Source organism: Poecile atricapillus, chromosome 1 (genome assembly GCF_030490865.1).
Source record: "Poecile atricapillus isolate bPoeAtr1 chromosome 1, bPoeAtr1.hap1, whole genome shotgun sequence".
Taxonomy (NCBI): Eukaryota; Metazoa; Chordata; class Aves; order Passeriformes; family Paridae; genus Poecile; species Poecile atricapillus.
Window position 1 is genome coordinate 143,374,272 of NC_081249.1, and position 13,515 is coordinate 143,387,786.

General features: G+C 39.8%; 1 protein-coding gene across 1 annotated transcript in view; it reads right to left on the reverse strand.

The window, feature by feature from the left end:
* Window positions 1-9,809, reverse strand: part of LOC131574081 (transmembrane protein 263-like) — a 202,724-nt gene extending 192,915 nt beyond the window's left edge. The window contains exon 1 of the mRNA XM_058828464.1: window positions 9,677-9,809. Coding sequence (XP_058684447.1) covers window positions 9,677-9,682 — 6 coding nt within the window. The 5' untranslated portion in view covers window positions 9,683-9,809. The remainder of the gene's footprint in view (window positions 1-9,676) is intronic.
* Between the last annotated feature and the right edge of the window lie 3,706 nt (window positions 9,810-13,515).

Here is a 13,515-nt window from a genome sequence, read left to right on the forward strand (position 1 = left end):
GAATGGGATGCACACAACTGTGTAAGTTATTGGCTTGCAGGTTCTATAATACTCTGGAGCTGCAGCGGGGGCAGAAGGAATATACACAGATTGCTTCTGCTTTGACACTCCCTCAGGAACATCTAGGATGCAGGAAGATGTATCAAGAGCTCAGAAATATCAGCAGACATTATTGTACAATATTCTTTCAATTATTTAGGGTTTGTATGGCCTCTTAAATTGGGAATAAGGTTCCATTCCTCACTAGAACCACTGGAAAAGCACAAACTTAAATAGGTGTTATTACAGAAAGTTAGGTTATGGCACAGAGCCTAAGAACATAAAACTAAGGAAAACCTCTTGGCTCTTTAAAGACAGTCCCTGCCCTCAACAAGCAAGTACTTCATACAATTCCTTGATGACTACTTGACTGTGAGCACTATTAAGATTTAGTGGTAATTTTTCTATGTCATTTTAACACAATCTCCAGGCTGAACAAGAACAAGTAAACTCAAGCAGAGGCAACACCCACCCTTTCAAAATGAAGTTATAGATGTGAGATTTCAAGGCAGCTCACTCCCTGCCAACAGTTTCAATGAACTCTTAAGGAAGCTGAAAAGCTTTGTATCAACTCAGCAAATGATAAAGATCAAGAGAAAAATCACATAGGAATTCTCACAGAAACTACCTGAGAAACATACAATCCCCTGTTCTGATCACACTACTTGACTACTGACCTTACAATGCAGTTTAACCCAAATGCTATGGACTGCTGTGACCTGGCAAATTAGTGTTTGTGGATTTATAATGTGTTTCATAGATGACTATGCATTTATGGATAGAGAGGACTGCCAGTACTGAACTAAATAAGTGTGACAAATTGCATGCAAGCATTCAGAGTATCCCTCATGCTCTTCCACAGGATACAATATTTTGAGAATAATTCTGACCAGAACTTTAACTATATGCTCAGATTTTCAGTATATTTGAGGACTGTATATTTGACAAGTGCTGCAGTAAATGCATACACAACAGAAAGCAAGTTCCTATCCAGTCAGGGTCTGCATTTTCCACAAGGTACAGAGTTATGTTTATGACACTGAAACCAAGAGCTCCATTTACTACATTTGTATTAACAAGTGATATCAACATGGTCAATCACAAAAAGAGCCACACTATCTCATTCTCAGCAGAGTAATAAGTACTCAAAATACCCACACAGTACAGGAGCAATCCCAACACCAAGTGATCAGTGTCAGCTCATTTTGCTGCTATGTCAATACTAACATGAGACTGTCACTGCAAATGCCCCAATATGGCTCATCTTTCTAAAGAGTCCCTACAGGCCATCTCGAAGCAACCAAAAAATCCTACCTGCACCACCACCACTCTTAGGCCTTTTAGACTCTACTTTCGTACTTAGCATTACATTAATTATGGTATATAATCTTAAACTGAAGTCTGTCAATTGACCATTCACTAAGTCAGGAATTCATTTTGCTAATGAGCAGCAAAATACAAGACTCCAAAACAAAGTCCAAGAAGGGCGACAATGAGGGAAGGCAATAAAAAAAATGTTTTTTTATTAAAGAATACATGCTGTGAAAAATTATTAATGAAATTGAACAAGTTTGGGACAAATAACTTCAAATTGCCTTCAGAGAGCCACGTATCTTACAATTCTGATCCTTCTCACCATTCCTACTCAACTCACAAAAGACAAAAAAATTATTTTTAAATCCCCTACCATAAGCAGAACCAGAATGAAATACACAATGTAAATACTCTTCCCCATTATACTCAAACTGGCAAGTAATCTTTTCCCCCATTCAGAAGAGAAGCTGGAGGAATCTAAAGCTCATAATCATGGATTCAGCAGCAGTTTGCTGTCTCAGGTCTGAAACTACACTTGGGGAATAATTCTAAAATCTGCAGCTTTAGCTACTACTTTCCCTGTGTACTTTCAAGTGAATATGGTATTTATTTCCTGATCTAAACCTCTATATTTCCATCCTTGCTTCTAAACACTATATTCCAGTTTCTCTTTTCTGTCATTATTCTTCATTAATTTACATTCTGGACTTGAGCCTAGAATCTTACTTCTTCCACTATAAGAAACTGCCTCTTTCCTCCTAAAGCCTCTCCTTAAGAGCCCAGAAGGTCAGACTTGCTTCTTTCTATGCAAAATCTCAACTGCCAGCATGAATCACATGTCCTCTGTCCTGCCTAACAGTGACTTTCAGACCTGGTATTCTATGTAGGCACAATTCCAATAAGGCAATTAAGCAGAGGAAAATTTGTGGCAGCCCAAGCTTCACACCTCCACATCTGTGATTTCACTTGTAAGCTTCCCAGCACAGGTCCAATGTCTTTTTAATACAGTATCAAATATGTCAACTGATAATCATAAAGATTAGATGCACCCCTAAAGAATGACAAGACTCAGTGAAGAAACAAGTGAAGGAATCCCCAAACACAGGACAGTTTTTTAAGTGCTTCTCAATGCTAAAGTATCACAGTGAAAGCATTGGATATTTGTGTATCAGGTTTAAAAAATACTGATTTCAAATCCACGAGACTAAAACCCACAATTTCCTGCTCATTAGCATACTTTGCCCCTTCCTAACACCACAAAAACAAAACCCAGCTCTTTTCGACCCAACTTCACTTTCTCCAGTTGTGTGAGAGATGATATATGTTGTGACTGGGCTGAATGTTTGCAGATACCAAAAGGCTTGTCAGACCCAGTAACAATGAAGCTGACCTTCATCAGGCTTTCCTAAAATGACATCACTATTAATTTGGGAGCTCTCCTCTATCCAGTCACTGTAACAAAGTTTCTCAGAATTTATCTTTGATATTACATGTTTACACCAATTAAATTGTTCCATCTTCCATGTCTGAAAATGGCTTGTGGCTTACAATGCTCTTTCAGCTTTTTACACAATTACATAAGGTCTCAATTTCTACAGAAAAAAAAAGGGGGCTGTTCTTTAAAGAAAAATAAAAATGAAACAACCAGTCACTGGGTAGATAGCTTAACATGATGATGACGTTTTCCAGGGAGCTGAGGACCTACAGGTGCTTCAGATGAAGCATGTAATCACCCAACCATCTCCTTATTCTCTGCTGCTCAGACAACCATGCTCAGACACTAGAAACAACTTTATATCTGTACTTTTGTTAGGCAGTTTGCAACTGCGGCTTTTACTTCAGCAATGAATTTTCAGCATGTTAAGGAACTAAGACTTTAATTTAAAGTTTTCTAAATGCAATAGGAACAGTCCATTGAATCTGCCATCATTATTGATTGCATGTCCACATCTTTCAGATTTCGAATGTTGGTTGGATTTTTCCTGCAGAGAGAATAAAATTAATCTGCAACCATAATTTTTTTTTTTTTTTTTTTTTTTTTTTTGCCTTTCTCTATGTTTAAGAAAGCCTCTTGATAGATGCTTTGCTTTTAATTTTGCAAAACAAAGTTCACTTATAATGAGAGTTTCTGTGCCAGGTTTCAGCCCAGGGGAATTGACTTGCAGTTATAAATCCCCTGGAACACTAAAGGAAAGTACAGAAATAGAAATGCTGAGGATGACAGTAGTGTAAAATTGCAGCACTTTGTTCCAAGTACAGTATAACAAAGAATAGAAAAGTTGCTTAGAGTACTTGCTCTTTCCTGAGTTTGGACAAACACATTAGGGAGGCTACAATTTTAACAATTTTGTCTTGACAACAGGATTAGTGGAGATAGGCAATGAGAGAAAGATTTAATGTTGCAAATACCAAGTCAAGATTGACTTATGTTGTTCTTAGCAGAACAGTCAAGTCATATTTTTACAGCAATAAAACAACTTTGTACTGTCAGTAATCCAAATTAGAGTTTATTTGGGATAAATAAATTGTCAAGAGTACTAATGACACCACCATAATGGTCCATTCTCCATTCAGCAAGCCAGTAAACTGATGGTTTACACTTTTCATGTTAATGTTTTATGAATAATATCATGCTTTAGATAACCCCATTTATACAACAAACAGCCAGTACAGTCTGCCCAGTGGTAGATCAGACAGTGCTGGATTTTGAATTAATTATTGTATTGAATTTTGTCTTGATCGACCATTTATTTTCCATCTGGATTTTACCTACTAAATCAATGTTAGCGCAGGAAGAATGTAAGAGTAGTTTTCAAAACCCAAACCAAGCAAACCACATTTCATTTGATCATGTACTGCCCTGGCCCAAAGAGAATAACTTACATACTGTATCATAACATACTATAAATGTACTTTTCCAGCTTAGTCCTTGACAGATGGATTTAGTGATTAATGCCGGTTTTACTCTGACTAAAGAAATGAGATAATACACTCTATGGAAAGAATATTCTCTGTTTTCCTAATAAGATGTTGAAGTATCACTCTAGGGAGCTGCAGACAGCATGAGAAATTTGTCTGAAAAATGAGAAGTCCTTTGCCTAATAATATAGGCATATATGACAGAGGTCATTAAGATTTTCTCAACCATGCTAGAGACTTAAAATAAATACCCTTTTCACTATCCTCAGTAGGGTCACAATAAAAACAAAAACAAACAAAATAAAACCAACAAAAAGGTCATGAAAAGATGCATTAAGCAGTATTCTATAACTATGGTTTCATATGACCCAATTTCCATGCATTTATTTCCTTAAAAGTGCGCTACTACTGTTTTAGTGAGCTGAAATTTAAGTAATTTTTGAGAGCTTTTACAGCTAGAACATCAGAATTTTTACAATAAGACTTGAATTCAAAGTACATAAGCATATATACAGCTTGAAAAATATTAGAATTCTCCCCCAAAAGAGTCACAAGAGACACCACTGCAAGAGTTTGAAACACAGGTCATCTTGCCAAAACCTGAATTTCCTTTTTAAAAATTTGACAAAAAAAAAAAAAAAAAGAAAAAAAAGGGAAAAAAAGGTGGCAAATCCATTTTTTAAAAGTTGTTTCAAAACCCAAAAATGTAATTTTATATACTAGAAATTGAGGATAGACAGAATATTTTATTCAGGATGGAACTTATTCCTGTGTCTTTATTTCATTACATATTTCAAAAAGCATTTTCTGCATTTGGGAATTAGCTAGGAGATTACAGTATGATGTATTTATCACACAACTTTTAAATTTATTTTGTTGATGGCTAAGTTGTTAAATATTTCCTTCCTAACAAATGAGTTTTGAACTCACATCAGAGATTTTCAAGATCAGTGTTGCCTGTCATTCTGTGCACTTATTGTACTGCTTTAAAGAAGAAACATTTCAGATAAAATATTTACTAACTCTACAGAACAAAAACTACATCTTCTGGTACTGTTAAGCCCTCCAATTTCACACCTAGCCTGCACAGTCAAAATTTGACTGCCAGAAGCACTGCCAGCAGTAACACCCCTTTTTCAGGCTGCAGAGACATCTTTTTCTCCCAAGCTCAAAGAATTAGTAAGATCACAACTTTCTGCATACAAGATCCCAACCAGAGCTACTACATGCAGCAACCAAACAGCCATCAGATAGAAAAAACAGTTGACCACTATGATTACAAGCAACACACAAGAAGAATTAATCCAGGAAGCAATAGCTTTTGGTAACTGCTGCCTTTTACTCTGAAGATCTGTGAGGTGCAAAAGTTCTTCCTCCAAAATGTTTTTAGAATTAATCAAAGCCTAAGAATTGCACTAGACCTTGAGCAGCTCTGCAGATATATTAAGACTGTAAGATTTACTAGCACCAGCACAAGCCACTTCTGTGATGCCCACTAAGCTCAATCAGAACATTTCTTTTGAAGAAACTTAAGAGCTCTACTATTTGTCCCCATCTGTGTAAGAACATACCTTGCCCAGAACTTCAAAGGTATGTAACCCCTTCCCATCTCTCTGAATTTCAGCTGAAATATCAGAAAAGAAAACCACTACAAAGTTTGTAAGGCAGTTCAACAATAAAGAAAAACAGATGTGACCAATCATATGCAAATATTTAAGTCAAAATTATCTACAGAATATGTACTCTGTGTTCCATTTTACTCTGTCTCTTATATTTACGTTCCTCCTGATTCCTAGACCACATTTACATGCTAGGAAAACAAAGTATTACTGTATACTCCATAGAAAGCAATACCTCTTGTCTCTTATTTTTATAAGCTGTTTCTTTCCCAAGTACTTTTCATTTCAACTATAAAGAGGCCTGCTAAAAAGGACTTGACACATGTAAAGAAAAAGGTTACATATACATCATTTTGACAGGACAACCCATGACATCCTTAAGGAACAGAGTTGTCTGTAAACACAAGCAAGAAAAATATTTACTTGAGCTCTCCATAAATTTGATACTTCATGTTCAAAATATCTTGCCTTATTCTGATCTCTAAAATTTATCAGTCAACACTCACTATCAGAGGCAGTCAGAAAAAGAGAACTATAGGCAGTAAGTTCACATTCTCTTTTAAATATAGCTTTAAGTTTCTCAAAGTAAAATGTCACATTTATGACACTTGTTGTATCCCAAACTACATAACTGTGAGCACATGCCAAAGCACCACAAGCTGTCACTCTACCTTGAAGAATACTTTCAATAAAGAGGGGACCAGCTACTTAACTGAAATCACATCTTGAGCTTGCTTTCACAAACAAGAATTTCAATACAATCTGTCACTCTCAATGCCTTTCATTTCTCTGATTTTGGGTTTAGGTTAGACCAGTGACAGCAGCAGCAATAGAAGCAGTCACCACAGCAGAACCGTACCAGGAGCTATCCTAATGCCTCAGCTCTTTCACCCATTGAAGATACAGCATGAAGAGGTTCTATTAGCAAGCACACAAGAACCTTCTCCAGTGCTGTCTAACACTTGAGGAATCCAGCATTTAGCCACAAGACATTAACATTGGAAAGATACTTTGTTGTGGGACAGTCATTAGCAGCTGACCATGATAGATAACCAAATCCACGCCTATCTCCCCACTGCCCCAATAAATGGAACTGCTCTCCCCACAGCACAGACACATTACCCAGACTCCTAATGCAGCCTGAAAAGGTGTATCTCCTTGCCACCAGGATGATCTGCCCTTGAAGGAAAGCAAACTTTATTGACATATTTAAAACATATCACTTATTACTACATACAGAAAAGGCCCATTTCCTGACACAATCTGAGCTGCTTGCCTCTCATTCCTGTCCTATGAAGCAGGGAAAGGGACTTTAAACAGTTTTGTATTTTGCATAGCCTGTAAGGGCCCAGAGATAACATCCTTCAGCACAGACACAACTCAAAAGACATGGGAACAGAAATAAAGTACACATAGAGACTACCTTGATTCCAGTCCAGCTTCAACACCAAGTTCTAAAGCACTGCTTTGCCATACTACTGTACTTCACTCTATCTTTTCAACAGGATACTTATTATGTGATTGTCTTAAAAATAAACTATATCAGGCTTCAGTTTCCTCAGCAATGATCAGCATTAGTAATGGATCCTGAAAGGATACCTGCTTCTTCCCTTCCCTAAGTAAGCAGACCCTTTTGATACACACTAGCATTAACCTGTTTTCTTTTGACTGCTCTGCCTTCTCAGCAACACGCTAAGCAGCATCAAAACCAATGCTACCAGAAACAACAAACTCAAATGTATTTCCCAAGATATAACAATAACTAGGAAATAGAAGAAATAGACCCAATGACTTTTGAAAAACTTAGTTTTGATGCATTTCTGCAATGATCAAAAACTTAAACTTATTTGTTTTTAAGTTAAACTGAACTACTCACAAGCAGGCCCATAAAAGGGATTCAGATCCAACTCACACCACACAGACACCTCTTCCTTCTCTTCTCCTTTCCTCACCCTTTTAAAGGGTGAAATTTAAAGGGTGAAAATACCGCATATTTCAATGCATTCCACATGTTAAATGAAAAGGTTATCCCCACCTTAAGACTTTAAATGATGCATCTGCAATGATCTTAGAAGAAATTTGCAAAGCAACTCCTACAGTAAAAAGTGGCACACGTGGAAAGAAATGTGCACTGGAAGAAATTACCCACTCAGAGGAAAAGAAAGTGAATCCTTTTATACTGAAAATCTCTACAGTGCTTATATCTGAAAAATGATTGGTTAAAAGCAAACAACTTTCATCCCAAACATACGCATTTTCCTTGCAGGCAGAATACGATTCCACTCTCATCTTGTATTTTGACTGAGCTCATCTTAAACAGCCATAAGCTTTCCCCACTCTAGTGGGGCAAAAAAGAAATTCAGCAGAAGTAATAGGTTTAACAAGAATAAGCAGCTGTTTACTCTGCATGCAATAAAACAGAAGCTGAAGGAAATCTTTTCAATTTTGACCTCAAGCTGGACATACCGCTCAGATAGCACTCTGAGATTTTTGTTTTACAGTGTAAGTCAACAAATCACCCAAAGCCATAATGCCATTTATCAATAACATTCTCAATACATACCTTTTATTATCCTACACTATTGGAACTAACAAACATTGAGAGAGAAAGAAAACACTTTTTACTATCAGGCTTCGTACAAATGCACAACAAAATATAACACTGCATAGAAGGAGACACTCTTTTTACATATATTTATTGACTGTATGCGGAGGCTGCCCCTTTTCTTTCATCCATCTGCTGTGCAGGTATTTATGGTTAAGAGCCCCTGGTGCCCAGAGAGAATTGTTAACCTTAGTGACTGCCACACATGCACTTCCCAGAACCTAACACCTGCACAAGCTAATGAACTTCTAACACGCTTACTTGACTCAGAGGCTTGGAAGGAAGGCCTGAGCCAAATTTCTCCATCTGGATTGATACAGACCTATCCAGTTTCTGCCTCAAAGAGCTTACAATCTAGCTAATACATTTTTTGTTTTACTACTGGACAAATTCAGGAGACGGGGAATGCCTGGTGTGCCTCAAATTTCAGTCATATTAATGAGAGAAAACCCCTTCAAAAGTCATACACCTGAAAATTAAAGAGATAGGACAATACAAAGTGAAGGGGGAAAAAACACAACAGCATTACTGACAACTGAAGACACAACCTCGCATCTGAGTGTTACATATTACTACTTCTATAGTCCAGCCAGCCTCAGCATCCACACCATGGCCGGCTCAGGTTAGACATTCTCTATCCTAATAGTTTTCCACAGCAAACTACGGAGAACGGCGACGATGTCCCCCAGGCATAGGGAAGGGCCTGCGAGAGCAGCAGCACAGGTGAGCGCCGGAGCAGCCCCGGCCGCACACCAAGGCACGAACCCCACGGCTGCCGGGGAAGGGAAACCGCCCACGAGATGCCGTGGGTGAGGGAAGATGCTCAGGGAAGGAGGTCGATTTCTCCGTGGAAACACCAGCCTAGAAGGGCAGCGGGCGCAGGCAGCTTCCCCCGGCTCTCACGCTACTCCCTTCCCGTCTCAGCGCCGCAGGAAACGATCCGAGTTTTAATGGAGAGAAGGGGGGATTCTTTCTCGGGAGACGGACCCAAGAAGCGACACCACAACCCCCGCGGAGTTGGAAGCTTCTGGAAGTTGCGTGTTTCGTTATGAGCGCGCAGGGCCACCAGCACCTCCCGCCACCGGTTACCGCCGGGGCCCGGCCCCCGCCCCCCCGCAGCCGCCGGGAGCCGCCGCGGCCCAGCCGAACCCCCCGCCCCGGGGACAGCCGCCAGCATCACCTTCATGCCGCGTCTCCCGGAGCACCGCCCGGCGGGGATGGAGGGAGGGCGGGCGCCCGGCGGCTGCGTGCCCGTCTCCCCCGGCGCTGGGGCTCCGGCTCCTCCTGCCCGATGTAAACACACACCGGCGGGCGGGGGGAGGCTGGGCCGGGGGGCAGCGCCATGGCAACCCGGCCGGAAGAGGAAGCGCGGGGGTCAGGGGCGCCATGTTGGCGGGGGGCTCTGGGCTGGCGGTGATGCTGAGGGAGGCTCGGAGCCCACATCTCCCAGAGAAACCAGAGCTCCGCGCAGCTTTCGCCGAGACACCCACCAGCCAAAACCGCTGCCTGAGATGGCAGTGAAGTGCTTCACCTGTGGTAACACACTGGCCTCTTCCAGTTTCCAGTGTAAACTGCTGGGGATGCTGCGAAGGGAGATGAATTGACTCAGCCATAAGTCAAACATGGAAGCAGTGTTTGTTTGGCCAAGATGCGGAGGCAGTTCTCCGAGCTCTGCCCTCGCTGCAGGCTTGCCGGCATTCACAGAATCGAATAGAATCAATTGGGTTGGAAAACATCTATGAGGTCACTGAGTCGAACACGAACACCCTCACCTCAGCTAGACCATGGCACTAAATGCCACACCCAGACTTTAAACACCTCCAGGGACTGTGACTCCACCGCCTCCCTGGTCAGTCCATTTCGGTGTCTAACTACCCTTATTGTGAAGAAATTCCTCCTAATATCCAACCTAAACCTCCCCTGGTGCAGCTTGAGACTTATGTCCTGTTATCTTGTTACCTGGGAGAAGGGACCAGCCCCAGGTGGCTACAGCCTCCTGCCAAGGAGTTGTAGAGAGGGGTCACCCCTGAGCCTCCTTTTCTTGGGGCTAAACATCCCCGTGTCCCACAGCTGCTCCTCACAGGACACCTCCAGACCCCTCGCCAGCTGGACAATCAATCCTAGTCACAAGCCAGGGGGCTTTCGAGCCCTCTCCTCCTGTTATCCTTAGCCGATGGAGCATGGCTGCATGGTGGGAGCAACACCCATGCTGCTGCTTCATGCAAGGGAGTACAGTTTGGTGGCAAAGATAAAAGAATCTGGACATAATCTTCGGCATCTAAAATTTTCTTTCTCGTGTATTTCTTTAAAACTATCACTGAGCACAACCACACATGGATAGAAGCATGTTCTGCTAGTGGATGGTTTGCAATGAGGAAAGCCGGACAAAGCAAAACAAAAAGAAGAGTGGTTTGAAGTAATGATTCCTTGTAACAGGGAGAGAAAACAACATTTAGTGAATGAGATGCTGATTAAGAGTTCATTTTTCTCAGATTTAATATTATTCTACACATGATGCTGAGTTAATGTGTAGAGAACATTATTAACTCAATGAATGGTTGAATCCAAAAGAGGAAAGCCTGCTTTTGTTCCTTTCTTTAACTTCTTGACTAAGAAATGTTGCATTTTCTTCTCTAAAGAAGTGCCCTAGGCAGCCATATATGTCTTTTAAGGCATTCTGGAATACAACAGACCCCATTTAGTCAGAAACCATAAAAGGAACAATTACATCACTTAAAGTCCAGGAATACCTTCTCTCAGTGCACAGTTAATTTTTTGTTTGTCCCATATTGTAATTTCAAATTTCAGAACCTCCTTGGAGTGGTACTGTAAGACTGGTTTCCATTTTTCAGTAAAAAAGGAAACTCTTGAAAGACACCGAACAAAGTCATTCCCTCCCCTCATATGGACTGACAATTGAAAAGATTCATATCCTTTGCTTTTCACAACACACCCATGCCTTACATAATTATCTGCATCACTTCTTAGAGGAAGTCCCTTCCTGGCACAGATTCTCATAGCAGAATTTATCATTTCTTACACACATATAAAGATATTTCACTTCAAGCATGTGAATCTTCTCAGAACAGCAGCAGTGGAAGACAGTGAATCCAGCAAAGGTTTCACATACCACACTAATTTCTACAGATCTGCACATATATGTGTGTGCAGATACATAAGCATACCTACAACATGTGTGCAACATACTACCCTCATATTAGATATTTAAAACTGTAATAATCAAAATGTAAGTAATTCCTTCAAAAGAAATAAAGTTTGTATCAAATAATCTTGTCAGTACTATTAATAGCATTATATTAATTTTTAATTGTGTAATGCAAATCCATATGTTGCTGGGTAGAAAGAAGGTCATATAAAGTTTGTGTTGAGTTTAACATGTAAATTATGGCCTGATTAACAATAAAATAATATTGCCTAAAGTATTAAGGGTTAAAGAAGAAAATATCTTTTCCCTCATTCAGGTTATATTATGCACTCTAGTGAAGTTCAAAATGCAACTTCCTCCATATAAAATAGTGAATTTCAGATGAATATAAATTTTTTTTTGCAAGTTCGTAAGCCCATAAAATAAAATAGATTGAAGTGCAATCTTTTAAGTAAGTTAACTTTAGATTGTAACATTTTCAATGTCTGCAGAACATTTAAAGAATGTTCCAGCTGAGAAATCAGAATATTCTGGATGATAGACAAATAGGGGATGGGGGGGGGGGGCAAAGAATGAGAAAGCAATTTGTTTACTTTGTGCTAAGCACAGAAAGTACTTTACTCCTGAAACGATTCCAGCAGCACCAAAATTATTACTTAGTTTCATCCAAAAGGATTTAATCCATTTAATGCACTCCACTCCTGGTCTGGTGAGATTCACCCTCTATTGGAGCAAAATGGCTAATGTATATGCTTCCATAAACTCCACTGTTTGTAAATTAAAAGTGATGTCTTTTCATGGAGAAATTCTCTTCCCAGCCTTCAAGAAGTATGGACCAACTGGGGAGACTGGCCTACCTAGAATTTTCAGTGAAGGCTGGGGTCTCAAACATCTTAAGTAAAGCATTGTTCATTTATAATTTTCTTCAAGGTATTGAAGTCAGTGAAAAAAAAATATATTTTACTTTCAGATTTGGTCACAGTACATTCCCAAAACTACTTATTTGAAAAAGAAAGACTGTTTTATAAATGGTACTGTGTTTTGCATAGGGGTGAGCGTGTGTGAAAGAGTGATATTCAGGTATATCTTTTTCTGTGTAGACTAAAAAGTCCACTCCTCAGGTGCAAAATGACTAGCAGCTTCTCCCTGTCACTTTTACTAACTTTAGGAGATGAGATTTCAGCACTTTTTACCTATGCTGATAACGACACACTGGCTCAGAGATAAGAACCCAATCAACAACTGAAGTGCCAAATCACACCCCTACACTGATAGAGCTTTCCCTTAGATGTAGTTGAAAAGACTGAGATAACTAATGATTGTTTTAAAGTACTCAGGTGGACAGAAACATTAAAACAGAGATAATTGATACTAGATTAGACTGCTGCAAGGTTCAATTTCACCTGAGTACAAGTGGCTGGCATCATCAAGCAGAATGGCCCTACTTTGTTACCCGTTTACCCCCATGTTTTCATCCCTAGTTTCTTAAGTCATATTCTTGCCCTGTGTGACATTTGAGCAGCCTTATCATTGCCTGCTGTTAAAAAGCATAATGCAGCAAAAAGAAATGCAAGTGCCAGCTGGTGTAAGACAGGAAAATAATACACAGTAATATTTCATTGGAACAGGTGGCCACAGTATGGTGGCACTAGTTGGCTCATGTGTTAAAGGGTCCTGCTAGAAAGGAAATTATTTCCAGACAATGAAGCTGCTGGTTAGTAATGACTTGAGCTTTTACAACCCCTCCAGACATCTGTTCCAGATGAAAAAAATTTCCCTTACCTTGAGAAAATTATTTTGCCATTGGCCTTTTCAAGCATTCCAAGAACACCCAACAAATTAGCCACAACTTT